The 26,415-nt window shown below is 44.9% G+C and overlaps 1 protein-coding gene across 10 annotated transcripts in view; it reads right to left on the bottom strand.

Annotated features, from left to right (window-relative positions):
• DENND2B (DENN domain containing 2B) overlaps positions 1-26,415 on the bottom strand; it is a 239,703-nt gene that overhangs the window by 5,746 nt on the left and 207,542 nt on the right. For all 10 annotated transcript variants that reach the window (XM_074230256.1, XM_074230257.1, XM_074230260.1 and 7 more), the window contains 11 exons: positions 25,499-25,543; positions 20,430-20,614; positions 19,861-19,970; positions 19,543-19,612; positions 17,020-17,097; positions 16,272-16,412; positions 11,850-11,998; positions 5,053-5,230; positions 4,723-4,764; positions 3,598-3,709; positions 1,404-1,643 (listed from right to left, as the gene is read on the bottom strand). In XM_074230256.1, the coding sequence (XP_074086357.1) occupies positions 1,404-1,643; positions 3,598-3,709; positions 4,723-4,764; positions 5,053-5,230; positions 11,850-11,998; positions 16,272-16,412; positions 17,020-17,097; positions 19,543-19,612; positions 19,861-19,970; positions 20,430-20,614; positions 25,499-25,543 (1,350 nt within the window). The remainder of the gene's footprint in view (positions 1-1,403; positions 1,644-3,597; positions 3,710-4,722; positions 4,765-5,052; positions 5,231-11,849; positions 11,999-16,271; positions 16,413-17,019; positions 17,098-19,542; positions 19,613-19,860; positions 19,971-20,429; positions 20,615-25,498; positions 25,544-26,415) is intronic.

A 26,415-nucleotide genomic window follows, 5' to 3' on the forward strand; every position in this document is an offset into this window, starting at 1 on the left:
GGAGTGAAGTGATTTGCCCAGGGCCACCCAACTGGTAAGGGTTTGAGACAGGATTTGAACTCAGACTTTTCTGATTCTTCAGTATCCTAATGTCAAATAAAGAATAGCTGGCATCTATCAATCATCTTGAGAGCTACTAGGTGGCACCATAGTGCATAGAGCGACCACCCTGGAATGTTCAAATCCATCCTCACGACACTTCCTAGCTGTGTGACCCTGGGCAAGTCACTTCACCTCTGCCTGCCTCAGTTTCCTCATTTGTAAATGGGCTGGAGAAGAAAAGGCAAACCACCTCAGTGTCTCTGCCAAGAAAAATCCAACTGGGGTCATGAAGAGTTGGGTGATTGTGAAGTTCTAAGGAGGTCACCCATGTAAAGCGCTATATAAAGGTTAGCTGTGATCTCATGCCAACCCTCTCAAAGCAAGTCCTCCAAAGGCGATTATCCCCACTTGACAAGAGGTGGAAACTGAGACTGAGAGAGATTATCCTCAACTTGTATGACTGGGAAAAGAAGCAGGCCAAGCAAGTAGACCAAGAGAGTTGGGCCGGGCAAGGGGCTACCAGGGTCTCCACCAGATATCTGAGGAAAGGCCTGGGCAGCTGTGAGGGCTGGAGCCTGGGTCTCTCCTAGGGCTGTGCATGGGGGCCACAACTCAGGTTTGTTCAAGGGAACCCAGAACTGCTCCATCTCATGGAACTGGTTTTTCTTACCTGAGTCACCAGGGGATAAGACTCCCCATTCAATTTAAGAAACATTTATCAAAGCATCTGCCATCTGCCAAACCCTAGGCACTGGCAACACCCACAGTACAGATCCTCCCTCGAGGTGGAGACCTTGGATGCCATCTCCCATTGACAATACAACTCTCCATGCACTCCAGCAATGGGAAGCCCATGACCTTCTGAAACAACTTGCTTCATTTTGTTTGAATATTTTTTATTACAATGGAGCCTAAGGCTGGGTCTCTGTACCCACCCACCCACTGTCAGTCCTGCGAGCTGGAGCAAGCAGAATAAGTCTGAAGAAAGGGTGACCGGCCTATGGACACCAAGAGAAGGATCTCTTCCCCATTCTACTACATTCATCCTCAACTTCCCAATACAGAGGGAAGAAGCTGTAGCTTCTGGGAGAGATTCCACCTTGGGGATGGAGGTCCCATACAGGGAAGGAACTGGAAAGCAGAGGCAAGCCCCCTCTCAGTCATCCTATAATTGGTGCTAATCTACTTGGTCCCCAGCCCTCTCCCTCCCTTTCAGGAGAAAACAGACAATCAAGGAGGCTTGATCTTCATCCTACTCAGATAACTCAGAACCATACACCATACCAGCCCCAGTAAAGATGGCAACAGAAGGAAGAGAGGCCACCGTGGTTGTCCCAGCCCCAGCTCAAGCCCCTTCTTACCCTTGGCCCGACACTTTCTCAGTTCCCTGTCCTGGATGAAGCCAGCAAACATCTGGGATTCCATGAAAACCTCCAGGAAGCGGCGGATGCTCTTAGAAGCCACGGATTTTCGGAAAGCCTCCCTCTGGAAGGCTCTTTCCCCCTTCTCATTCTGAGTTAGAAACAGAGAGTAGTGCCCAATGGTCTCCACAAAAAAACGAATAAACACCTCAGATACCAGTCCATTTAGGGTATTACACTCTAAAAGAGACAGAGAAGAAAAAAAGGAAAGTTACAATTGTTGGAGGGGTTCTGATTCTGACAGATGGGGGGACTGGGAATTGATCCAATCATTCTGGAAAGCATTGCCCCAAAAGTCATTAAACTATATATGACATTTGGGCCCAGTAATACCACAACTAGATGGATATCCCCAAAAGGTCAAAGATAGCAAGGCCCATTATGATATAGGAAAGGGTTAAACTTTAGAGAAATCTGGGAAGACTTGTGAATTAATGCATAAGACAAAGAAGAGGGATGATTTAGAAAAATCTTGGAAGACTCCTATGAACTAATGCAAAGTGGAGTAAACAAATCCACTTAAGACACTACAATAATGTAAAGGAAAATAATTTACATGCCACAATAAAACCTTGAGAACTCTGATCAATGTGACCAATTGGTGGAGTATGCTTCCCATATCCTGGCAGAGACACAATGGACATAGGACCCAGGAGGAATCATCCATATTTCAAACACTAGCAATGTAAGAATTTATTTTATTGGACTGTACTTATTTATTACAAGGAAGGGCTTTTATTTGAGGAGGAATAAGTGAGAATCATGATGCAAAAAAAGAAAAAAGAGAAAAGAATGTCAATGAATCATTAAAAATATGCATGAGAGTGAAAGAAATATAAGGAGAGATATGAACAAACTGAGCAATGATGATATCATCATATTTAATGATGATGTCATATTTAATGGTCTTTCTCGAAGACCACAACATCAGGAGGTGATGCTGTGATAAGAACATGAACTAGATTTGAATAAGGAGTGCTGTGCTAAGTCACCAGCCTCACTTTCTCCTCCACAGCCATCTGGGTCCAGTGGCCAGATATGAATCAGGATGGCTGGAGATGGCCCCAGACAAGAGGCAGTCAGGGTGAATGACTTGCCCAAGGCCACTCAGGTTCTCCTGACTTCAGGGCCAGAACTCTATCCACTGGGCCATCTAACTAAGCCTTCCATACTCGGTCAAGATTCATATACAGAATTCTCTAATGTTCTTTGGTATTGAAATGTTCATAAGTACATCAGTTTAAAAATAAAGTTATTTTAAGGAAGGGAAGGGAAAACATTTAAATCCCATCTCCACAGAAGAGCCCTACTCAGAGCTACAATCTGCAGAGAGTTTTCACACTTCCCTAGCCCTTGTTATTGATAACCACATATTACAGGATTTTACTCCTTAATTCTTTTGCCTGCCTGTGACTTGTCTCTGAAACTGAATTATTGACTCCTAAAGGCCAAGGCTCCTTTTGGTATCCTTCATCCTACCTCATACAGTGCCATTCATGATGTAGGTCCTGAAAGAATACTTTCCCCCTGGATAAACAGAGCACCTGACCTGGAAAATCCCTCCCTCCTACCCCTAACACATACCAGACACACATAAGGGCCAAAGCTGGGTCCTGCCCCCTGCTGAGTAGAGACCCTCCATGGTCATGCATGTATTCCTCCTCCCCCCAGAGGCCCTGGGCAAGATAGAATAGTTCTACAGGTAAACTTCCCAATCAGTTAAAAACACACCAAAGGAAGTACTGTTGGATCTCTCCTTCTCCCTCTTAGGGTCCAAGAGACTTAAACGAATACAAAGCTGAATATTTAAACCAGAGCCCCATGCAGGGGTATCATCTGGAAGATTCTTCAGAATGGTTTAGATTTTTAGACATGCTCTGAGAAATGGCCATGTGCCTGTTTCTCCCCTGAGATGCTGAGGGATTTGGGGTACTCCAGCCTGAAGGGAGGATGCTGGAAGAAGGGCTCTCCCCTTACACCTGGGATTTTCTGTGCTTACATCAGGAAGATTAGGTTTGTTTCAAAAAGGTTCATGGAAAGTAATTTTTTAAGATAAAGGGCCCTTCTCTACTCCTTGGCTGGGCTCTAGCCTGATAGCTATATCAGGGTCTGGACCAGTTGGTCCCCTTCTTACCATCATCGGAGTCACTATCAGAGTCCTGGGAGATCAATTCATTCTTTCTCTCCAGAGCCTGCTCCAGAGCTGCCTGTAACTTCCTAGGCAATAGGGTGTCTTCATCATCCATCTGCAAGAACGAAGTAGGAAAGGATGGCTATACTCTGTGGTCAGAATATGGTGCCAGATCCCTCCCAGAGGAGGAACAGACCTTCCCAGCCACTAGCTCCTCATTCTCAAAGAACCAGAAGCTGGACTCCTATAGAACCTTAGATCCATCTTACTGATAAAGAAATCTGGATTCTAAGAATTTAAGGAACTTGGCCAAGGTCATTAAGTAGATAAGTCCTGGGGGAAGGGCTAGAACCTAGGGCCTTATGGTGATTTTGTTCAGAAGATCCTCCCCCCCCAAGCTTCCTCTCTTCTCAAAGGATGCCTGCTAGGGAAGGAAGGGGATGTCTAAGGCACTTTTCTCCACTGCCACTAATGGAACGCCCATAACCCAGAAAATTAAAAAGTATAAACCCAAATCCAGTCTAACTCATGTTTGAGGGTCAGGAGTTGCTGATATGTTATATAGGACCAGGGTTCTTAAACTTTGGGTTAATTGTGAAAGTGAGTTGTTTTTCTTTTTTTGTATTTTTTTCTAACTTTTAGGTAACTATGGGGTGCGGTGGATAGAATTCTAGGCCTGCAGTCAGGAAGACTTTAATTTAAATCTGGCCTCAGACACTTATTAGCTGTGTGACCCTGGGAAAGTCACTTCACCCTGCTTACCTCAATTTCCTCATCTGTAAAATGAGCTATAGAAGGAAAAGGCAAACTACTTCACTAAATTTTGCCAAGACAACCTCAAATGGGGTCATGACTAATCAGACACAACTAATTGACTCAATAACAAATTGAACTGTAATAAAATTGGCTTCCTTTGTAATCCTATGTATTTTATTTTATGCATTTAAAAACATTCTTCTGAGAAGAGGTCCAGAGGTTTCACCAGACTATCACAGAAGGGGTCCAGGATACAAAAAAGATGAAGCTCTGTGCTAGGAAAGCCCTGAAGGCTGGCCCAAGCCGGCAGTCCAATAGCTGGTGGGGAGGGGTAGAGGACACCAGCCATGGGCTAGATCACACTTGGCTTACCTGCCGGATGAACCGATCAGATCCCAAATTCACCATCAGGGCCTAAGTAAAAAAGAGAATTCTAGGGTAATTTAAGGGTCTCACCGAGTCATCTTCCCAGCACCATGTATACCCTGGAGCTTAGTAACTTAAAGAGGGATGTTGGAATACCAACTCCAGCCCAGAGATACCACTCCAGAAGAAGGGGGCAGGAATCAGGAGCAGAAGGGCGGCAGACAGACAAGGTCAACCCCAAGAGGATCAGCTGCCCTCCCCTTGCCCTTCCCCCTCGTTGCCCTCCCCCCACCCCTTCCTTCCCCCAACCCTCCTTCCCCAACCATTAGGACCCACCTCCTCCACTGGCAGTTCCTTAAGTTTGGGAAGGGAACTGGAGAGCAGACCAACCAAAAAAGGAGTGGGGCAACAAACAATGTCGATCATGGAGGCTGGGAGCACAGGGATGAAGGTGTGCTGCCAGGAGAAGGGGTAGAGTAGGGCCACCACTGCATGGGAACAGCTGGATAAGGTGCTGGAGAGAAGGAAAAAGACAGAGCTTCTAAGCCTGGGGAAGAAGGTGGATGCATAAGGCAAAACAGCCCCAAGCCGAGGGACGAGGAGGTAAGGACTGAGTATCCCCAGGCTTAAGAAACCCAAGATACCCAAAAACTTATTTCAGGAATGCCAGACAGGGCAGGAACAAGACCTCCCCATCAATCAACATCCCTATGAAAATCCAAAGCTGAATCCTGCCAACAGATGGGAAGCACTTGTGTCCACCCATCAGAGCTCCAGGGATTGTCCAGGCCCAGCCAAGGGCATGGGATAAGGGTGTGGGGCAAGGTCAGCTCTGTCAGTGTAACAGATGAAGTTTACAGCATTTTGGAACTTTGTAATTCTGACTTCCTCTTCTAGTTTTCCTCCCACCTATCTGACTGGTCCTTCTCTGTCTTCTTCAAAGATTCATCATCCTCCATCTTCTCTTAAATGTGGGAGAATATCCTTTCTCTTCTCTGCCTGGTGTTCTTTCTCTCAGCAATCTCAAACTCTTTCCCTACCAATGGCTATGTTTAACCCCAAAATGATGTTCTGATTGTGTGCTTTGCGCATGGATGTAGCTGAAGCTCAAGAAATAGGAGTGTAGGTAAACTTGGACTCAGTGGTTGCTCTATGTGTTGAAAAAAGTCTATGATTCACTGGCTCAAAGCATGTTGAAGCTGGAAAGAACCTCAGAGGATCATTCCAAGCCAAACCCCTCACTTTAAAAGGGGAAACACTTTCGGAAAGGGGACGAGGCTTCCTTGTACTGCCGCTTTTCTGCAGTTACCTTGGCCAAGGTACAAGTTCTTCCAGCCTCAGCCCCACCCAGTCGAGTCTTTAGGCCTCCAGGAGATGACCCAGCCCACTGCCACCTCCTTGCCTGGGCAGGTCGGGGATAAATACACTCTTCATCAAGCCTGGCTGGCCCTTCATCTCTCTTGCACAGTCCCACTTTCTATCCCCTTTTTTTTTTAAACCCCTGAGCACTGCCCCATTCTGCTGTACCATGAGCCCAACCTGCTAACTCTGATCTAGAAATTTCTAAGACTCTTCTCCTGGGACAGACAGCCGGGGGAGAGGTACTGGGGAGGGAGGGAGAAGGGCAGGGGGAGCTCTGAACAAAATGGCAGATGGTGACGGTTAGAGATCTATGGCTAAAGACACATCACATGCTGGCTGGGTCCTCTAGTAGACTTCCAGTACTTTCCATTAAATAATTCAACTAAACAAATATCTTTTCAATCTTTTGCTATGCCTAAATTCTTGTCTTAGGCAAAATACAGTTCTTTCTCCTACCCAGGAGATGGAAGGAATCTATCTAAAATACTGAGATTTTTCTAGCACCTTTTTTGGGTGTTTCTAAAATTCACAAAGTCAAGACTCTTTCTCTCCTTCCCAATATTGTTTGTGATACTAAATAGCAGCACAATCCAAATTCTCTAGGGCAGCTGGTGTTTTCACTCTGGTCCTGCATACTCTATACCACCTGCCCTCCCAGGCCCCCTGCCCCCCCAGGCTCCCTGCCCCTTAACCCTGGCACAAAGAAGAATTCCTTCATAAGCAGCCAGCACTAGGAGAATGAAGGAGCCTCAGCCTAGGAATGTGTTCACACCCGCAGCCTAAAGCCATGGGCAGAAACAATGGTCACATTCAGAGCATATATGATACTAAGTTGGGGAGGGGGTAGGAGGGACACAGAGGCTGGGCAGAGAAGAAAAAGCCAGAGGGTGGTTAGGGGTCAAGTTGTTCATGGCTAGGTCAAAGCCTACGAAACAGGTCAAACCCTAAGAAACAGATGTGCCAAAGCAGGCCCAGTAGGGAAGTTAGGTCCTTCCCAGTCTTTTATCTCCAGCAAAGATGATAAGCTTCCCAACTATGCCTTCATCCAAATAAAAGATAAAAAATATTAAATTGCACAAGGCCAAGGTCAAAATTCCCTGAGGTACATTATAAGAGAGACCTCTTCTATAGTGGCTTCTACCAATTAATACCCACTCATTGCCAAACTAGTCTCAGAATGGGTACAACCCTGAATCTGGCTGCCAACTCAAAAGGATCTGACTATTTCTTGAGAAAGTTTATCATACTGCCTTAGAGTATAATAAATATTGGGGTTTTGAAGTAGGGGGAATTTCCTAATTTAGCTTTGAAAGAGGGGAATTTTTTCCTTTTCAAAACCCTGGCATATCCTCTTAGAAGCAGGCTTGATTCTCCTCTTCATGGAGCAGGGAATGAAGAAGGTAAAAACAGGAATGAAGGATTGGAGGCAGTAGAGATCCTACCCTCAAGTAATTTATAACTGAACAGAAGAGAAAAACTACCCAATTCAACAAAGATACATTAAACTGAAGGCACTAGATGAGGGAGGGAAGAAAGCTGGGACAGAGCCTCAGGGAGACCTACCATCGGATGGGAGGAGGAAGATCCAGCAAAGGAGAATCAGAATGGAGAGGGCAGAAAGAAGTAAGATCTCATTCTAAGTAGGCCTAGCCCCAAGCATTGGCAGAAATGTAACTCACTATAAACAAAGACGGAGCATGATAAGACTAGGTGAGACACTGTAGAAGTAGAAATAATAGATTGGATCGGGGGAGAGCAAGCAAGGAAGAAGTCAAAGCTGGCCCAAGGTTTCAAGCCTGAAGGACTGGGCATAAGTTTAGGGTTTTCTCCCAAGAAGCCCAGTTGGACAGACTTGGAGCTTTTGGGATCCTATATTCTGGATACCAGACAATGGATCCAGCCCTCCTTGGAAAGCTCAAAAGTTTCAAGGAATATAAAGAGTGAGAGACCAAGAGTGAGATCTCCCTCTGGGGTCCAACTCTACTGTGGGGCTATGTTCCAATCCTATCATGTTCCAGATTTCACAGGTTAACAGATATAGAAGGAACATGACTTTGTAACTGAACATGTTATTTTTCCCACCTAGTTTTCTATCACCTGCCTTCATCCAATTCAAAGATAAAAAATATTAAATGGCATGGGATCAAGGTAAAAATTCCCCAGGGTTCACAAGACACACCAATCCATCAATGCCATCAATGTCCACTCATTAGGTCTGCTCATTTAATTATATTCAAATCTTGCATCCAAGCATCTGATCATCTAGCCCATCTTTTCTCCATCTTGTCCACAGTAGTCTGAGTGACTGTCACATACACTGTCAAAGTATTTGTTGTTGTTTAGTAATTTTCAGTCATGTCTGACTCTATGACGACATTTGGAATTTTCTTGGCAAAGACACCGGGATGGTTTGCCATTTGCATCTCCAGCTCACTGTACTGAGGAGGATACTGAGGCAAACAGGCTTAAGTGACTTTCCCAGGGTCACACAGCTATTATGTGTCTGAGATCAGATTTGAACTCATGAAGATGAGTCTTCCTGACTCCAGGCCTGACACTCTTTCTACTGTGCTAATCACAAGTTTAAAACTTTAACGTCTTCCCAAATAGTCAATGGATCAAAACAACAGACGCATCAGATGAGTCTAACAGAAGGGGCACCAAAATGCAGAATGAGTTGAGGATGGTCAACACAACAAAGGACTTTAAAGTTATCTTGGGATAAGAGGAGAATCAGTGAAGAGAAAGGACTGTTGGTTGCTTGGGATTGATGAAATGATGTTAACAGATGAGCAAGAGAACTTAACTTTTATTTTACTTCTCTTTTCTCAGTTACAAATGAATCTTGGAAAGGGAAATACAGAATAAAAATAATTAATAGGAAAGTGAAACCTAAGATAAATAAGAACAGTATGAGAGAACCTAATTGCTCCCTATAAGCTCAGTTCAATAGGTTGAAAGTAATAGAAGATGGTGATTTTTTGAACCATTGTCAGTGATTTTTGTAAAATGTGAAGAATAAGAGAGATCCTTTTAGGATTCTAGAAGGAAAAATATTACTTTTTTTTAGAGGCTAAAGTCTTCAAATAATAAGACTAATGACCTTGAATTGAATTTCTGAAAAAAAATAGCTTATTATTAAAGGGATGGTTTGTGAGCATTTAGAAAGGGAAACAGTAATCACTAAAAACCAGAAGATCATCAGAAACAGATCATGCCACATTAACATGATTTCATTTTTGGCAGCCTTAGAGGACAAGTAAATGAGGTAAATGATGTGAGCATTGTATATTTAGATTTCAGCAAAGCCTCTGACAAAGTCTCTCATGCTATCATCAAGAACAAGATGGAGAAATATGGGCTGAGTGATCATACTCTTGGGTAGAGCTGGAATTAGCTAAATGTCTAGGTCCAAAAGACAATCCTTAATTAATTGATATAAATTTGAAGGGAAGTTTCCAATCATGTACTCCCACACTTGTCCTTGGCCTGCTGCTGAAGTAGTGAAAAAAGAGCCAGAGATAGAGTTGGCTGGTCCAGCACATGAATCCTGCCTCACCACACTAGCTGCATGATCATAGGCAAATCTTTGCTTTATGAGTGTCTATTCTTGTTTATTTACAAAAGGGTTTTGAAAACCACAAAACTTCATATAAATGTTAGATACTCTCATCAATTTTTATCAAATGAATTGGTTTAAAGCTTAGATAATATGTTTAACAAATTTAGAAATGAAACTAGGTTTGAGAACAGAACCAAGATCCATCAAGATCCCCAAAGTCTAGATTGATAGTTGGGCTTTATCTAATAAGATTAATTTATAGAGATTTAAAAGGTAGCTCAGTGGATGGAGTACCAGACCTGGAGCCAAGAAGAGCTGAGTTCAAATCCAGCTTCAGACACTTAGTAGCTGTGTGACCCTGAGCGAGGCTCTTATCCCTGTATGCTTCAGTTTCCTCATCTGTAAAATAAGCTGGAGAGGCATGGCAAATCCCTCAGGGATCTCTGCCTAGGAAACTCAAAAGGGCTTATAAAGAATCGGATATGACCAAGAGTGACCAAACAACAACAAATACAGAGTTAAATATAAAGTTCCCATTCAGGGTCCAAAAAAATCAGCTTCAGGATAAGCAAAAGTAATGACTAGATGACAGATCCGTAGGAAGAAAAAAGATCTGGAAGTTTTTATTGAAAACCAGCTCAAAGGGATGGCTAGGTGGCAGAATGGAGAAAGCACCGGCCTTGGAGTCAGGAGTACCTGGGCTCAAATACGGTCTCAGACACTTACTAATTACCTAGCTGTGTGGCCTTGGGCAAGCCACTTAACCCCATTTGCCTTGAAAAAAATCTAAAAACAAACAAACAACAAAAAAAAAGAAAGCCAACTCAAAATGTGTGAGCTCTATGAATCAAAACAGAATGAATGCCCTGCTATGTTTAATTCTGGCCACCATATTTTGGAAAGATAAATGAGGAGATGGACTGCATTCAGACAAGGATGACCAGGATGGTGGAAGGTCTTGAGATCATGCATCATGCATGGAATCTTTGATTAAAGAAATGGGAATGCTTAGTCTAGAGAAAAGAAAACTCAGGGGAAATATGATAATTGTCTTAAGACAAGGAAAAAACCTACCAAAGTCTGTTGCAATAGACCAGGCAAGAGGTAGTGAAGGTCTGCTTCAAAATGATGGCTATATGACTAGAGAGAAAGGGACATGTATGTAAGATGTTACGAAGGTAGAAATGGCAACCCTTGGAAACAGATTTGGCATGTGAAGAGATTGTTAGTGAGGAATCAAGGATGGCATTGAACCTTGAATGACTGGTATACTGGTGGCACCTTTCACAGCCATAGGAAATTTAGGAAAAGAAGAATGGGAGAAAAATAATAAATTCTTTTTGGGTATGAGATGCCAATGAGACATTATAATTTAAATCATACAAAAGCTAGTTGGTGATGAAAAGACTCAAATTGGGGGAGAGATTAGGGCTGGATACACAAATATATGCAGAACTATCTGTATAGAGATAATAATTGACTATGGAAACTGATGAGATGACTAAGATAATAATATAGAGAGAGAAGAGAAAAGAGTCCAGGATGGAGCCTTTGAAGGCACAGTGGGACAAAGATTCAACAAAAGAGACTGAGAAGGCACAGTCAGATAGGCAGGAGAACCAGGCCAGAGCAGTGTCACTTGGAAGCCTTTCAGGTTTCATTTGCTGGTGATCAGAAGCAATACTCAGTCAGGTTTGAGTTAGACTGGGGGACTACCAAGTTCTTTCCACTCTACACTTCTGTGATTCATGTCATTCGAATGAATGCTCCCTGGAATCATCTAAACTTTGATACAGTCCAATTCCTTAATGTAGTCCTTCACCCTTAGGGCTGTTGTAGCACTAAACTGTTCACAGTTCATCATCCAGCCTGGGCACTGCCAAAAGGTGGATGTTCACAAGAGACACATTCAAACAAGCATTCAGGTGATGCTTTGGCAATGGGATTCAGGTTACAGGGAGGAGAAGCCTCAGAGTAGGCAAATGGGAAAACACCAGCTTCTCTGTAGGAATGAACAAGTTCGTTCCTCCCTCCCTCCCTTCCCCTTCTTCCTTCCCTCCCTCCCTTCTTCCTTTCTCTCTTCTTCCTTTCTTTCCTCTCTTCTTCCTCTCTTCCTTCGTTCCTTCCTTCCTCCCTCCTCCATCCTCTCTCTTTCCTTCCTCCCTCTCTCCCTCCCTCCCAGACCACCACCACTTCCTCCCAGCCCTACCTGAGCTTGTCAGCAACAAAGATGACACGCCGTTCCAATAGCAATGAGGCAAAGATCCGGATGAGCTGGCGCACACTGAGGCAGGTGAACAGACACTCAAAGTCGACATGCTCCAGACGGGAATCCATAGGCCGCCGCAGCTCCAGCACCTACAGGGAGCCAGGCAGAGGGAGAGGGGGATGAGAGGTAAAGGGTGGTTCCTTTCCAGAGCTGAATCCACCCCCAATCCATCTACCTGAGAACCGATACCCTCTCATCATCTCAACCTTCCCTTTCTCTTTAAGTCCCCCAAAAGCATCACAAAGAAATTCTTTTGCCTTCTCTCTTGGCCAAGCTCAAAGGAAGGATGGAGAGATGAAGAGAAGAAAGAGGGGATAAGTTAAAGGAAGGAGAGAAAGAGGACAAAGTTTTTGGAAGCAGGGAAGGGAAGAGGAAAAGGCTATCTCAGTGGACCCAACTCTCTACAACTGGGCCTGCCAGGAAAGGGCTCTTAGCCCATCCTGCCTCCTCATTATGAGGCATGAAGGAGCTTCAGAATTTGCCTTATGATGCCTTGAAAACTTGTTGGCACCACAGTCTGATCCTTATCCAGGCAGAGGAGCTCGATTGGTTCTGCTCCTGCCCTGATCAACCTTCATGAGGAAGAATATCAGGCTAAAATACTACAGAGATGGTGTCATCTGTCTCCCTGCCTGTAGGTGGGGGCCACAGCCAACAATTCCAGGTGACTTATTCTTACTAGGGAAGGTAATCCAAGCTCCATCATGCCAGCATCTCTCTCTTTCACCCATTTAAATTGTGAAATACTTCCTTCAGATGGCCCCTGCCACCCCCATCTTAATCCTTTGAGGGGAGAGGATGACAAAAAACACAAAACACCATGAATTTCCTCATGGGTCCCTTGTTAAGAAGAGATGGGGGGATAGATTCTGCAGCCCAGAATCCAACACTTCTGAGGATGTAGTTTTGCCCAAGGTTGGTGGTACTGTCCAAAGGGCACTCCTTTCTTCTCATGGGCAATCCTTCTTCAGAGAGGCAGTAGACGGAGTAGGGGTATGCAGGGGTGAGAATTTATTATAGATGTGACGGGTGTGAGGCCCATAGAAAACAGGTATCCGATGACAGGAGCCCTGCCTTTCACAAAAGCTATTCTCAGGATCCAGAATCAAGGCACTGGCATCTGCTGTTCAGGCTACTCTATAGCCTTGGCAAGATAAGTGGGAAGCCCTCCTGAAACTTCAGCCCAGGGTGGCAAAAATAACACCTTGATCTGTGGAACACTACAAAGCCTCCTCAATGAAATCCACAAAAAAGAGAAAAAAGAGAGATCAAACTGACCACCAGTTGGGAAGGAAATGATTTCAATCAATCTGTGATCTCAGAGAAGAGGGTATGCTTCCCAGAGTGCAGATCATAGCCCCTCTCACATCCCAGGCGATTCTTATCTTGGGAAATGTTTGATGACTTGACTTCTGGGCTCTGGCTCACCTTCTTGGCCAGCCAACATCCTTTGCTAAATGATAACTCTTATGCCACATGGTGAATAGAAGCCCCTGGAGATGATGCACAGTAGCTGGCTTATACCCACCGGTCTTCTCTCCTTCACCTTTGAGGTAATTAGCAAGTTCAGGACTATGGAGTCTATGGAGATTCAGGTAAATCATTTCAGTCACCCAAGTGATTGAATGGTGTAGAAAATACAAGATTGTTCTTGTTTTTTGTTTGTTTGTTTTTTAAAAAAAAAGGTTTTTCACTTGGTAGGACAAAAAAGATTTTCTCTCCTAATATTGTCTTCCATGCAATGTCTTAAGACTACACTAGATACTTTGACAGGCAAAACCACAGACAGAGCCATCTGGAGCTTTTAACAAACACAAGCTGTTCACACACATACAATTTTTTAAAAATACCAATATCCTTCTTGGCTACTGTATGTGACTACTAATCATGCACACCATAATCTGGAAAAACCACCAAGTGGATAAAAAGCCACAAGGACACCCAGTTCACTGGTTACACCGGCACTCTATGAAATATCAAGTAAAGCATAAAACATGCCATTGTTACTCAATTCAATTTCACAAGAATTATGAAGCATTTGCTATGTAACTAATATTGGGCCAATCCTGGGGATACAATGACAAAAATGAAAACAGTCCTTCCCCTCAAGGCATTTACATTCTTCTTAAGAAAACCATGAAAGATGATGCTGGGTAGCATCCAAGAGGAAGAGGGAAACCCTATAAATGGTAAGATCCTAAAACTCCTCTTTGTGGGATTGACATGATGTTGAGTGCATTCAATTCCAAAATAACAGAAGAGCTTCTCTCTCAATGAGAAGCATACAAAAAGATCTAAAAATCCAGAGATAAAAGACCCAAGTTGATTAAAAAAAAAAATGCCTGTGAATTTCAGTTGGATGACCAACATGTTGAGTACCTGTGTGTGTGTGTGCGTGTGTGTGTGTGTGTGTGTGTGTGTAAATGTGTTGTGTGTATATAAACATGTATCTCCTGAATTGGTGCTGCAGATGGGCAATGAAGAATGAACCCAGAATTAAACAAGAGGAGGAGAGCATTCTGGATCACTTTTAGAAAAGTACACAACAAAGTCTATCACAATGATTACAAATTGCTCACACACACACACACACACACATATACATATATATATATATATATACATATATATATATATATATATATATATATATATATATATATATACAGTTTTTACCCTTTTGGCAATCCTAAATGACTATAAATCATGGCAGATCACAATCTGGAAAAACTCTGGGACACTCAATTACCCAGATGGCCCAGCTACACTGGCCCATCAGCAGGTCCATCTCAGACAAGCACCACAGAAGGCCAGGCCCAGAACTGAACCAGAAGAAGAGATGGAGCTTTCAATGGTCCTAAACTGTTAGCTCCCTATTTCCTGAACACTAACATTCTTCTGGGCATGCTTTATGTCTCTAAACCCTTGGAACTTCATGATCTCTGAGAAATTAAAATGGCAACCTCAAGATCAATGAAAAGACACTTGGAAAATATAGGTAAGCTGTGGCATGCTACCTATGATAGCGTTTGTTCATAAAAGTATGTGATATAAAACTCATCACTGAACACACACATGGGTGGAATGGGAGGATTGGCTGAACACATATTGTCCATTGTAAGTGGGACGTCCTATAACTGGGTGTCATGGTGGTTTCTCACTCATTTAGTTTTCCCCCAGATTGTGATGTGGCATAATTTATGTCTATAAAAGGTTTCCAAGATACTCAAGTACTTTAAGATACTCAAAAGTGCCTCCAACACATCCCTCCTGGAGGATTTATAGGGAATAAGGAAATCACAGTCCATTGGAAAAGTAGTACACAGTACTATAGAGCAGATCAGTGCATGAAAAAAAGGCATGGGATACGTGGTGATCTGCTCAAAAGCAATGAATGCCCACCTACACTAAGGAAATTATTAAATTAAAAAATAATTATAAATTATAAAAATATTTGGTCAACAGGGTCCACATCCATTATCTCCCATGAATCTCACAACAATCCTGGAAGGCAGGTTGAGCAAGGACAGATGGGGAAACAGAGGCCCCAAACTGAGGTAACCTTGACCAATCAACTCAGTGAGTCAAAGCCTCTCCCCACCTACCCTAAGGGAGCTTCATCACAAGCCCCATGGGGCCCAATGAGGAGCTTTACCTTGCCCCTCCAGAGATTTGGATTTCCCACCTGACTCCTGCCATCACTGCTGGCCCCAAGCAGGAGGAGACAGTGGGGGTGCAATGGCAGCCAGAAACAAGCAAGCATGGCCACCATCCAAGGGGAATGCCCCCAGATCCTGCCTGCGCCAAGGCTGTGTATAGGCAGTGGATATAAGAGAAAAAGGCACCATAATCAACTAGCCTCTTCCATTCTGGAGATACAGAATGTTGGAGTAAGGCTGGCAGTCAGGACCCTGAGGCAAGGCAACTGTGATGGGTTAGGGGACCCAAGAGTATTTTCCCCAGACTTGCCCACTGGAAACATCAGAATCTGTCTTTTCACCTGTGATAGTATTTTTCTAGGCCCAGGTGAAGCTGCCTGGCCATCAGGACCCCCAAGACCACCTCCCTCCTATGAGAGATGTGGGAAAGTAAAGGTTAGGAGATCAAGATGGCCACAGGGTCTGGCCCAGAGCTGGTATGGAAGCTGGCCCGTAGGGTTCTATTCCATAGTCAGCACCTACCAAACCTACCATAATTGGCTCCCCAGGTAGGGTGCATCCATTTGTTCAAGGGTATTCAGCACCTATGACTTGTGTTTGATTCCCTAAAATAGGGATTTACAACTATAACTGAGGTTCAGCAGAAACTTCATGACTTTACCACCCAGATCAAGATCCCAGTAAACCAGGGGCCAGGTCATACCTCGTTTCCTGAGCCAGGCAGGAAGGTCTTCACTTTGATGGTTTTTCCTGGAGCAGGGAAGGGAGACTCCATGAGACTTCGCATGAAGGGGTACACTAGGGCAGCTGAGATCCCTCGACGTCGCTCCACCTCATCAAGGATCTGCCCCACCATTCAAGGAAAGGCAATTATATAATGGAGTGTGTTCCTTCTCTCATCCAGAGGCATGGCAGAGGCTATAAAGAACTGGGTAGCCAAACTGGACTGATATACTCCTCGGGGCTATGGATCTCTTGCCTGCTGCAGTCATCCCCTGACTGAGTGGATGGGACTCACACTCCCCACCCATGACTGCTCTCTAAGTAACTCCCCCAACTCTGTGCTAGATATATATATATATATATATATATATATATATATATATATATATATATATAATATCTTCTCTCTTGCTCTGGAGAGTTAACATGCCAGTTGAAGGTTTACAAAGGGTTTTATTTCTATATTGTCATTGGAGTCCAACAACTTTGGAAGGTAATTGGTACCATTATCAGTATCCCTATTTTACAGATGAGGGCACAGAAGCTCTTGACTTACTTGCTCCCAATCTCATGGTGAGAGCTGGGATTCAAATTCAGATTTCAGGACCTAATGCCCAGTAGTCTTTCCCCCAATACCATCCTGACTTTCTAAAGGAACCTGGCAAATCAGTGAGTCCAAGAGAACCCTTGGGAGGGGCTCCCTGACTTGGCCTAGAATCCCACCTTACCTTGGAAAACAAGCCAAAGCAGCCGAGACGGCTGATGACGCAGTACACCTCGGGAAGGCGAGGCCCCTTTCCACTTGGCTGAGAGATGAGGAAGAAGGCAGAGACATGGAAGGAGCAGGTGGTTACTGTCTGGGTTCGTTCCCATAGAGCCCGGGGCATGGGGATTCCCACTGGAGACACATTTACCAACCCCCTCTTCCACCTCCAGAGGGAACTTCCAGCACTAAACAGACCTCACACTGGAGGGCCTGGAGTCCAAAAACAATCTTAGGTTCTAGGATTCTTTCCCCCAATTTAATGACCCAAGTCCCCCCAAACTCAAGGGGATCCCATTTGATCTGCCCTGCACTCCCCTGCCAGAGCTCCAGAAACATCCCCCCCTTCACAGAATGACAAGGCCACTGGTCCCCTCTGGGGCAACATGAAGGAAAGGGGACCACACACTCACTAAAGGGTGGCTTGGTTGGGGCTCCCACTTTCCCCTGCCCTGCCCTATGAAGCGATAGGGATGAGAGGGTCTGAGGCAGCAGACACTCACTGAGTCAGCCAACCTGTGTCCCCTTGGCCAGTCTCTCCACCTGCTGTTCTGGGGAGGGTGGAGGGAGACCCGCCAAGGCAGAATTGGGGAGAAAGCGTGGAGAGGGCAGAAGACAGGAAGCAGAAGGTAAGGAAAAGGAGGCAGTGAGAAAGGGGAGCTGAGGAAAGAGAAACAGGGAGTAAGGAGCCAGCTCTAACAGTCCATCCCCCCCCCCCCACATTTGATAGAGGAGACCCTCCAGATGCTCAGCAGTGATAGGAGCTGGCTTGTCCTGAATTACTGGGGCCAGGCACAGGTGTTGGAAGGGGGTCTGGGCCTGGGCAGGCAGACTTGGGGGGCAGGAGAGGAGCAGCAGGTGCAGGCGCTGCCAGGGAACTCCAGGCAGGGGCTCGGCCTTGTCTGCTAAGCAGATGCAGATGGGGCTATTTCAGGATTCAGACCTGCTGGCCACTCGTCAGGGCTCCAGAAAGAGGGTGGAATCCTTTTTTTTTGTCCATATTAGGCATGAAACTAACTCCTTTCTCTCGCTACTCCCCCCTTTTTCTTCCCCCCTCCCCCCCAAAAAGCCCTGAGTGATTAAATCAAGAATGTGGGATTTGGGTTAAAATCATTGTGTCCGATGTGCAGGAATGCCGATCTGGTGCCAGCCCCCTTGGCTGGGACCCAGGACGGGCCGGCTCTCAGCGGGCCAGCACAAACACGCCGTTCCCTCCCAGGACAGCTGGGAGACCAGAACAACAGTTATTCCACTCTCAAGCCCCAATGAGCTTAGAGAATCCTTCCCAGACCCCCAGGGGTGCATCCTGCAGCCCACCACGGCATCACTGCCATCGGGTCATTGGTCCTATTGATTCCCTGCCCAGTCAGTGACCAGTCAGGAACTCCTGACCCTGATCCTGCCACAGCCAAAGCCCTTGCTCCTGGGTATCCACGACATTCTGGATAAAGTGTAAGCCTCCTGAGGGCAGGGCCTGATGCATTTTGTCTTCCTATCCCTGGGTCCAGGCCAGGATCATGCTCGTTAAGTAGTGGACAACCCAAGCTAAAGCCAGCTTTATTGGCCAGCCGTCTGTGAAGTGGCAGTTGCCCCCATGCTGAATAGCTCCTGGGAACAGCCTTCCCTATTCCTTGAACACTGTTTTGTTTTGTTGTTAGTGTGAACATTAAGATAAACAAAATGCTCTGCCCCACCTCCTTCCCTCCTGGTGCCTCTCAGTCAGTCTCAATCCATCGCCCAGGCAGAGTCACAGCCTCTCTCAATTAGCCGGATCTCACCCTGAGCCTTTGGAGAGGAACTGGCACTGCCCTCCCTTGGCTCCCAGTGCCACAGCCAAACTTCTGACAGCAAGGATAAAGAAACAGCCCAAAGCCCGAAGATCGGGGGAGGCTGTGTGATGGCTGAAGCTGGAGCGTGACTCTGATCCCCTCGCCACTCGCCCCATTACTTGCCCTGTCCCAACAGAGCCCGACCCTGAGTCCAAGCCCAGATGGGGCCCAGGAGGCCCAGGCATAGCCAAGAAGTCAACACCAGCTAGTCAAATGCCTGGCAGAATGGCAGGAAGAGGAAACTAGGGGAAATCGTGGAGAGTCAGCCATCCTCCAGCCCCCATTCTGGATGGTACCTTCATAATTTCCTGAGGCCAGGACCCCCAGGAAGCACCAGTAATCTGGCTGGGGCAGGGAGAAGGGATCACAGACAGGCTTATGAGCAAGGAGAGCTCTGCACCATCCCAGGGGACAGGAGTCCTCCTTAGGAAGGCCCCCAAAATACCACAAGGCACAGAGCCTAAAGGGGACCTAGCCTGTCTTCCTGCCTCCTCCCTATGGCCACCTTCTGTCTATTCCATCTTGCACTAAGGAAACTCCTAGACAGACACATCTGTTTACTCTGGAAAGTTGGGAACAATCCCATCCCTGTCTCCTCAGGTTTGGAATTGGGCCCCTTGCTTCCTCCCATCACAGGTCGATAAAAGGGCCATACTCACCAGTAATCGCCTGCAGTAGCCAAACCGGCGGCTGCCATCCTCTCCCGTGAGCATGAAAGAGAAGGTTTCACTGGAACAGAGAGACTCGTTGTGGGAAGGATCCGAGGACAGAAGGATCTGTCCTCTGGGCCAAGCTGTCATCCCCTCCACCCATTTGTCAGGTCTGAATTCCACCAGGAGAAGGGGAGCTACAGTAGGGTGAGGGCCTGGAAAAGCGGAGCCCCTTGCCACCACCTTGCTAAGAAGGTCTACAGGGAGACTCAAATGCTAGGGACCCTTTCCTCCACTTGTCTCTCAAATCTACAAAGATAGGCTTACCTGCTATAATCAGAAACAGGAAACCAATCCTTGGCATCAGGGAAGCAGAACTGGGGGATGGCTTTGAGCCGCTCCTCAGCCTCCCGCATCTGCTTGGTAGGTCTGTCCAGCTGGGAAGACAGGATGGAAAGAGAAGCTGTGATTTTTGCTGAGCTACTTGTATGGGGTGGAATGGCAGCTGTCCTCCTAAGAGCTGGCTTGGCTCTATGCCCTGTGGAGGATAGGTCCCATGCCTCCCCCTTCCCAAGTGACCGAGCCAGTCAAGTGTGCAGACCGTGCTTACTGGGGTCTCACAGACAGTCATGAGTCAACAGGTCTGGTTCCATCCTGCATCTCCCATAAAAACATGGAATCAGAAGAGATTGTCCCAACCAAGGAAAGTCTACTGGCTGGGGTGTTTTAAGATGGCCCCAGGAGAGCCAGCCGTCACCTCAATAACAGATCCAGATGTAATCTGCTTGGTTGTGGACCCTTCTTCCTCCAACTTAACTGTGATGTGGTACCTGGGGGTGGGGGGAGGTTCACTAGGTTGGGCTCAACTGGGCAGGGCGCAGCCAGGATTGCCTCACCTTGGGGAACTGGTAGGAGACCTCAGGGAGGTAGGTGTTTCTGGATGGCTTCTTCTTCAGGGATACCACCACAAAGTACTCAAACAATTCTCGTTCCTGCCATTCAATCAGCTCCAATTCTAGCGTCCGGTAGCTGGGTGCTCGCTTCAGCATGGACTGGATGTGGACTAGACGCTGGGTGTGAGCTGAAAGAGGGCGGGGATTACCCAGGTCATTGTAGGAGGAGAGCCAGCACTGGGCTCTAGGGGTCTCAAGTCCAGGCTCTTAAGAGTAGGAGGCAAGACAAAGGAAGCATACTTTGGGTACGAGAAATAAGAGAGAGAGGCAAGGACAAAGCTCCATCTCCCAACCTTGCTCTCTCTGGGATCGCCAAAAGGAGCAAGACCAACCACCACCCATTTTTTAATTATTTTTTCCTTTGATTATTGTTTATTTTAATCATCTGGAGGATTTTTTTAATTTTTTTAAAAAAAATTATTTTTTTGAATTTTACAATTTTTGCCCCAATCTCACTTCCCTCTCCCCGCCCCCCACAGAAGACAGTCTGATAGTCTCTACATTGCTTCCATGGTATACATTGATCTAAACTGAATGTGTTGAGAGAAAAATCATATCCTTAAGGGAAAAAATATAAAAGAGATAGCAAAATTACATAATATATAAGATAACTTCTTTTAAAATTAAAGGTAATTCTTTCTCTGGATACAGATGGTATTCTCCATCACAGGTATTCTAAAATTATCCCTGATTATTGCACTGATACAATGAGCAAGTCCATTAAGGTTGCTCACCAACCTCATGTTGCTGTTAGGGTATACAATGTTCTTCTGGTTCTGCTCATCTTGCTCAGCATCAGTTCATGTAAATCCTTCCAGGCCTCTCTGAATTCCCCTCCCTCTTAGTTTTTAATAGAACAATATTGTTCCATGACATACATATACCACAATTTATTAAGCTGTTCCCCAAATGAAGGACATTTATTTAATTTCCAATTCTTTGCCACCACAAACAGAGCTACTATGAATATTTTTTTTTTCAAGGCAATGGGGCTAAGTGGCTTCCCCAAGGTCACACAGCTAGGTAATTATTAAGTGTCTGCCACCTAGCCGCCCCTGTATGAATATTTTTGTACAAGTGATATTTTTACCCTTTTTCATGATCTCTTCAGGGTATAGACCTAGTAGTGGTATTGCTGGATCAAAGAATATACACATTTTTTGTTGCCCTTTGGGCATAATTCCAAATTTCTCTCCAGAAAGGTTGGATGAGTTCATAGCTCCCCCAACAATGTATTAGTGTCCCAGATTTACCACAACCCTTCCAACAATGATCACTGTCCTTTCTGGTCATACTGACCAGTGTGAGAGGTGTGAAGTGGTACTTCAGAGGTACTTTAATTTGCATTTCTCTAATAAGTAATGATTTAGAGCAATTTTTCATATGACTATGGATCACTTTGATTTCTTCATCTGTAAATTGCCTCTGATCATTTGTCAATTGGGGAATGGCTTGTTTTTTTTATAAATTTAACTCAATTCTCTATATATTTTAGAAATGAGTCCTTTGTCAGAAATACTAGATATAAAAATTGTTTCTCAATTTACTACATTTCTTTTGAACTTGATTACAGTGGTTTTATTTGTACAAAAGCCTTTTAATTTAATGTAATCAAAATTATCTAATTTGTTTTCAGTGATGTTCTCCATCTCTTCTTTGGTCATAAACTGCTTCCTTTTCCATAGATCTGACAGGTACACTACTCCTTGATCTCCTCCACTACCCATTTTTAAAAGATGCAGACAGAAAATGGAAAGAAAGACAAATGAATATGAATACAAGAAATCAAAAAGGTTTTGTAAAAAATGTCAGAAATGCTAATAAACCCAGAATAAGTTGAGGCTAGAGAATAATGAAAAGTAAAATAAAAATCGTTATTTAAACTATATTGAATGCAAAAGAACATCAAAGATGATATAGAATCATTGCTTGGAGGGGACAATAAAGTCTTATTTTCATAGTTGAAGGATCTCTGGATTTCAGCAAGTTTTATGACAAAGTCTCTCGCAATGGGGCTAAGTGACTTGCCCAAGGTCACACAGCTAAGTAATTATTAAGAGTCTGGGAGTGGCTAGGTGGCACAGTGGATAGAGTACTGGCCCTGAAGTCAGGAGGACCTGAGTTCACATCCGGCCTCAGACATTAATAATTACCTAGCTGTGTGGTCTTGGTCACTTGGTCACTTAGCCCCAATGTCTTGCAAAAAAAACCTAAAAAAAAAAGTCTGAGGCCAAATTTGAACTCAGGTCCTCCTGACTTCAGGGCCAGTGCTCTATCTATCCACTGTGCCACCTAGCCACTCCTCATTATATTCTTAGGAACCAGACAGAGAAATAAATTGGATGATAGGTAATAAAATAAAATGGATTTGGAACTGGTTGAATAACCAGACCCAAGGAATAACAACTTATATATTTAGGTGCAATGGATAAAATACTGGAGTCAAGAAGACTCTTCTTCTGAGTTCAGATCTGGCCTCAGACTTCTGACTAGCTGTGTGACCCTGGGCAAGTCATTTACCCCCATTTGCCTCAGTTTACTTTCTGTAAAATGAGTTGGAGAAAGAAATAGCAAATCATTCTAGTATGTTTGCCAAGAAAATCCTGTTAAGTGGTCATGATGAGTCAGATAAGACTGAAATAGTGAACAACAAGATTTGCAAAGTGCTTTTCTCACAATGCAGAAGGTGGCATTTATAGATGAAGAAAACAACCAATAATTTGTACCCAGGATAACATGCCACAATCCAAAGAGCAGCAGTCAATGGATCAATCACTGTCAACCAGAAGGATGCTCTTTCCTGTATTGCTATGTTCTGGTCCTGAACCTGGCCTATTTAGCATTTTTATCAGTGACTGAGATGAAAGGATAGTTGGCAGGAGCAGCAAATTTGAAGAAAACACAGGGGAGGAAAGAATTGCATATGTGACAGGTAATAGAATTGAGATTAAAAAAAAATCTCAAGAAACCATTAGGAGGGTCTGAATCTGAGATGACATCTCAGTAGGATCAATGTAGTCCTCACACTGAAAATTTAAAAATCAGCTGCAGAGATAGAGGCTTGGGGGTGTGGGAGGGGAGGTAAGGGGAGAGATGAGGCTGGTTGACTGCTCATGTTCTAAGAGGATCCAAGTGAATTGCAACTCAATCTGAGCCAATCCTAGTCTTAAACCATAGCAACAGAAGCATGACCTCCAGGACCAAGAAAGAGACAGTCCTGCTCTGCTCTGCCCTGCTTGGGTCAGAGAACACATAGAACTGTCCTCAGGTCCGGGTAGCAACACAAGTGAAGTAGGATATCAAGATGCCAAAGTGGACAGGATGGGAATTCAAAGCAATGACATGGAAGCTGGTGGGAGGGACAGAAGAAAAGGAACCTTTTTTTTTTCCAACTACCTGAAGGCTATCTGTCACAAGGAAGAGGGTTTGGGACTCTTCCTATTCTGCCCCAGATAAAAAGACTGGAAGAAAAATGTAGGAGCTGAAGAGAGGTACACATTAGTCCAATTAAATAAGATAAAACCAAAAAATGTCCTAGGAACAGTTGTCCAAAAATGGAATGGGTTACCTTGGGAGAAAGGAAGTTCTTTATCATGGGAGGTCTTCAAGCCAATGCTGGATGACCATCAGATATGTTAGAGAGAAGATTATGGTTCAAGTAAGGATGAGACTAGATACCCTCCAAGGCCTCCCACACCTATGGCATTCTATGAGCCCAACCTCCAAGGACAGCTCCTAGCCTGATTTCCTGAAATACCTCATGGATAAATAATGGCTGGGTCTAGCTCCTTGGGATTCCTTTTGGCATTCTTGGATTGCTTACTCCTCACTACCTCCCTTCTGCCTGTCTCTAGAGCCTTGGCCATCGTCAAAATGATCTCTGAGGGTAGATCAGGAAATATGCTATTAGCCTGTCCTATATCCCCCCCCGCTGCCAATTTGGTGGACTTTGTGTTCCAATGGCAACCAAAGTCATACCAACAGCCAAAAGGCCATGAAATCCAAGGAGTTTCTGTCCTTAGACCTTTCTCTGAATAACTATCTGCCTGGAATCCCTTCAGCTCTCTGCCTCCTACCTTGCCATCCCACTGGTCCCAAGGCCTAAGAACCCTTACATAGGACCAGGACCTATCTGGTTGTCCAAAGAAGCAATCCACAGACTGTCTTGACCCTGTTGGCTACCCCAAGTGGATCAAGGAGGACAAAAAGAAAGCATTAAGGGAAGAAGAGAGGGAGAAAATTCCCATTTACTGTAGATGACAAAGGAGGCTGAGCTACGGTTTTCACTCAGGGCCCAGTAGGTGGAAAGTACTAACAAGTTAAGCTAATGTCTTGGGAAAATAAACAACCCAGGTGAAACTCTTCCCTTCTATCTGAGAGAAGAATAGGAGTGGACCTCTGAAGGGTCTGACTCAGGAGAGACAAGGCTTCCTTCTCGTCATCAAGAAGGGATAGTTGTAATCCTACTGCTGCCTTTTCTGACCCTTCCTCACAAGCTGACAGGCACATGTGGCCCTCCAATCCCCCTGACAGCAACTCAGGAGCATATGGGAATAGGGGTTAGAAAAAAGGCCACATTTTTCCATAAAAATCGAATATGGTCAAAAGGAACCATCTGGAGCTGGGTGAGTCATGTCAGGCTCACATGATAAACACCTGGAATTTAACTCTGGTCCATCCCCAAGGTTTCTCTTCCATCTCTAGCCCTGCTGGCCTACTCCCTACCTCGCCACAGTCTCCCTTGCCCCAGCTAGTGTGAAGCCCTTGGTACACCAGGCTGAGCCTAGGGAGCACCCCATTCCCTCTGAACAAGGGGGGAAAACTAAGTTTTAGGGTTGAGTCCTTCTGAGTAGACAATTAGGGACTCACATCTCACCCTTCTCTTTCTGCCTTGATCTAATGATTCACTCTATATCCAATGAGTCTATATGGTTCCTTAAAGGTTTTAGGAATGACTACTTGCAATATGCCTGAGGAAAAGGTAATGCCCCTCCCAAAGTGAGCCCCCTCACCTTTAAATCGATCATCAGAATCGCTCTCACTCTCGCTGTTCTCGTCTGCAAAAGTAATAAAAACAAGACTTCATCACCCTTCCCAGAGGAACATAGAACTCTCAAAATCCCCATGGTAAATACACTAGGAGGCAAATGTCAATGATGAGCTTGGGGTGGTTCCTCCACACTCTCCAAGTTGTTCTTCCTTGTGAGTCAATCAGTTAACCTTTGTTAAGTACCTACTGGTTAGGGTGTGCTGCAGCTATCTGGAAATGGCGCCCAAGAGTCGATTGTTAAATGTTTGGTATAAGTACTTATACCTTAGAAAAAAAATGCTACAAGATCAGGACTTGACTTTTTTGATGTTGTTGATTGTCTAGATTTGGGAAAGTGAAAGTGTTGGTAATAAAATTTAAACTTCTAAGTGTGTCCTGCATGGTGGTAATTGTGTTGGATTATTTGGGGGGGGGGGTGGAGGTGGGGAAGGGAGTTGGATGCTAAACACTTACTAGCATCTATCTGGCTATGACAGATAGGAAGATACCATATGGCCATGAGGTAGCAGGAAGCTAAAAACCCCAAGGAGAAGGGTTACCTTAGCAGGTAACCACTTGGCCTCAAAAATAACCGCTTAAGCCAGGTGCCTCATTGGCACAATGCTCTTTCTCAATAACCAAGTTAAGTAGCCCCAGATAAAATAAAGTTAGAAGATCAGTGAGCTGTCCACAGGTAGGCCAAGACATATGGTCAGAGACAGGAGCAATTGAATGTATGTAGAGGAGAGGGTGTGTGGCTTCTTGTGGTGAAGGGAGTGTTCCCTGCCTCCCCCCACACACTCTCCCCTCACTCTCCTCTCTCTCTCTCTCTCTCTCTCTCTCTCTCTCTCTCTCTCTCTCTCTCTCACACACACACACACACACACCTCCCTTCTTAAT

Source organism: Macrotis lagotis, chromosome 3 (assembly GCF_037893015.1).
Source record: "Macrotis lagotis isolate mMagLag1 chromosome 3, bilby.v1.9.chrom.fasta, whole genome shotgun sequence".
In the NCBI taxonomy this organism is placed as follows: domain Eukaryota; kingdom Metazoa; phylum Chordata; class Mammalia; order Peramelemorphia; family Peramelidae; genus Macrotis; species Macrotis lagotis.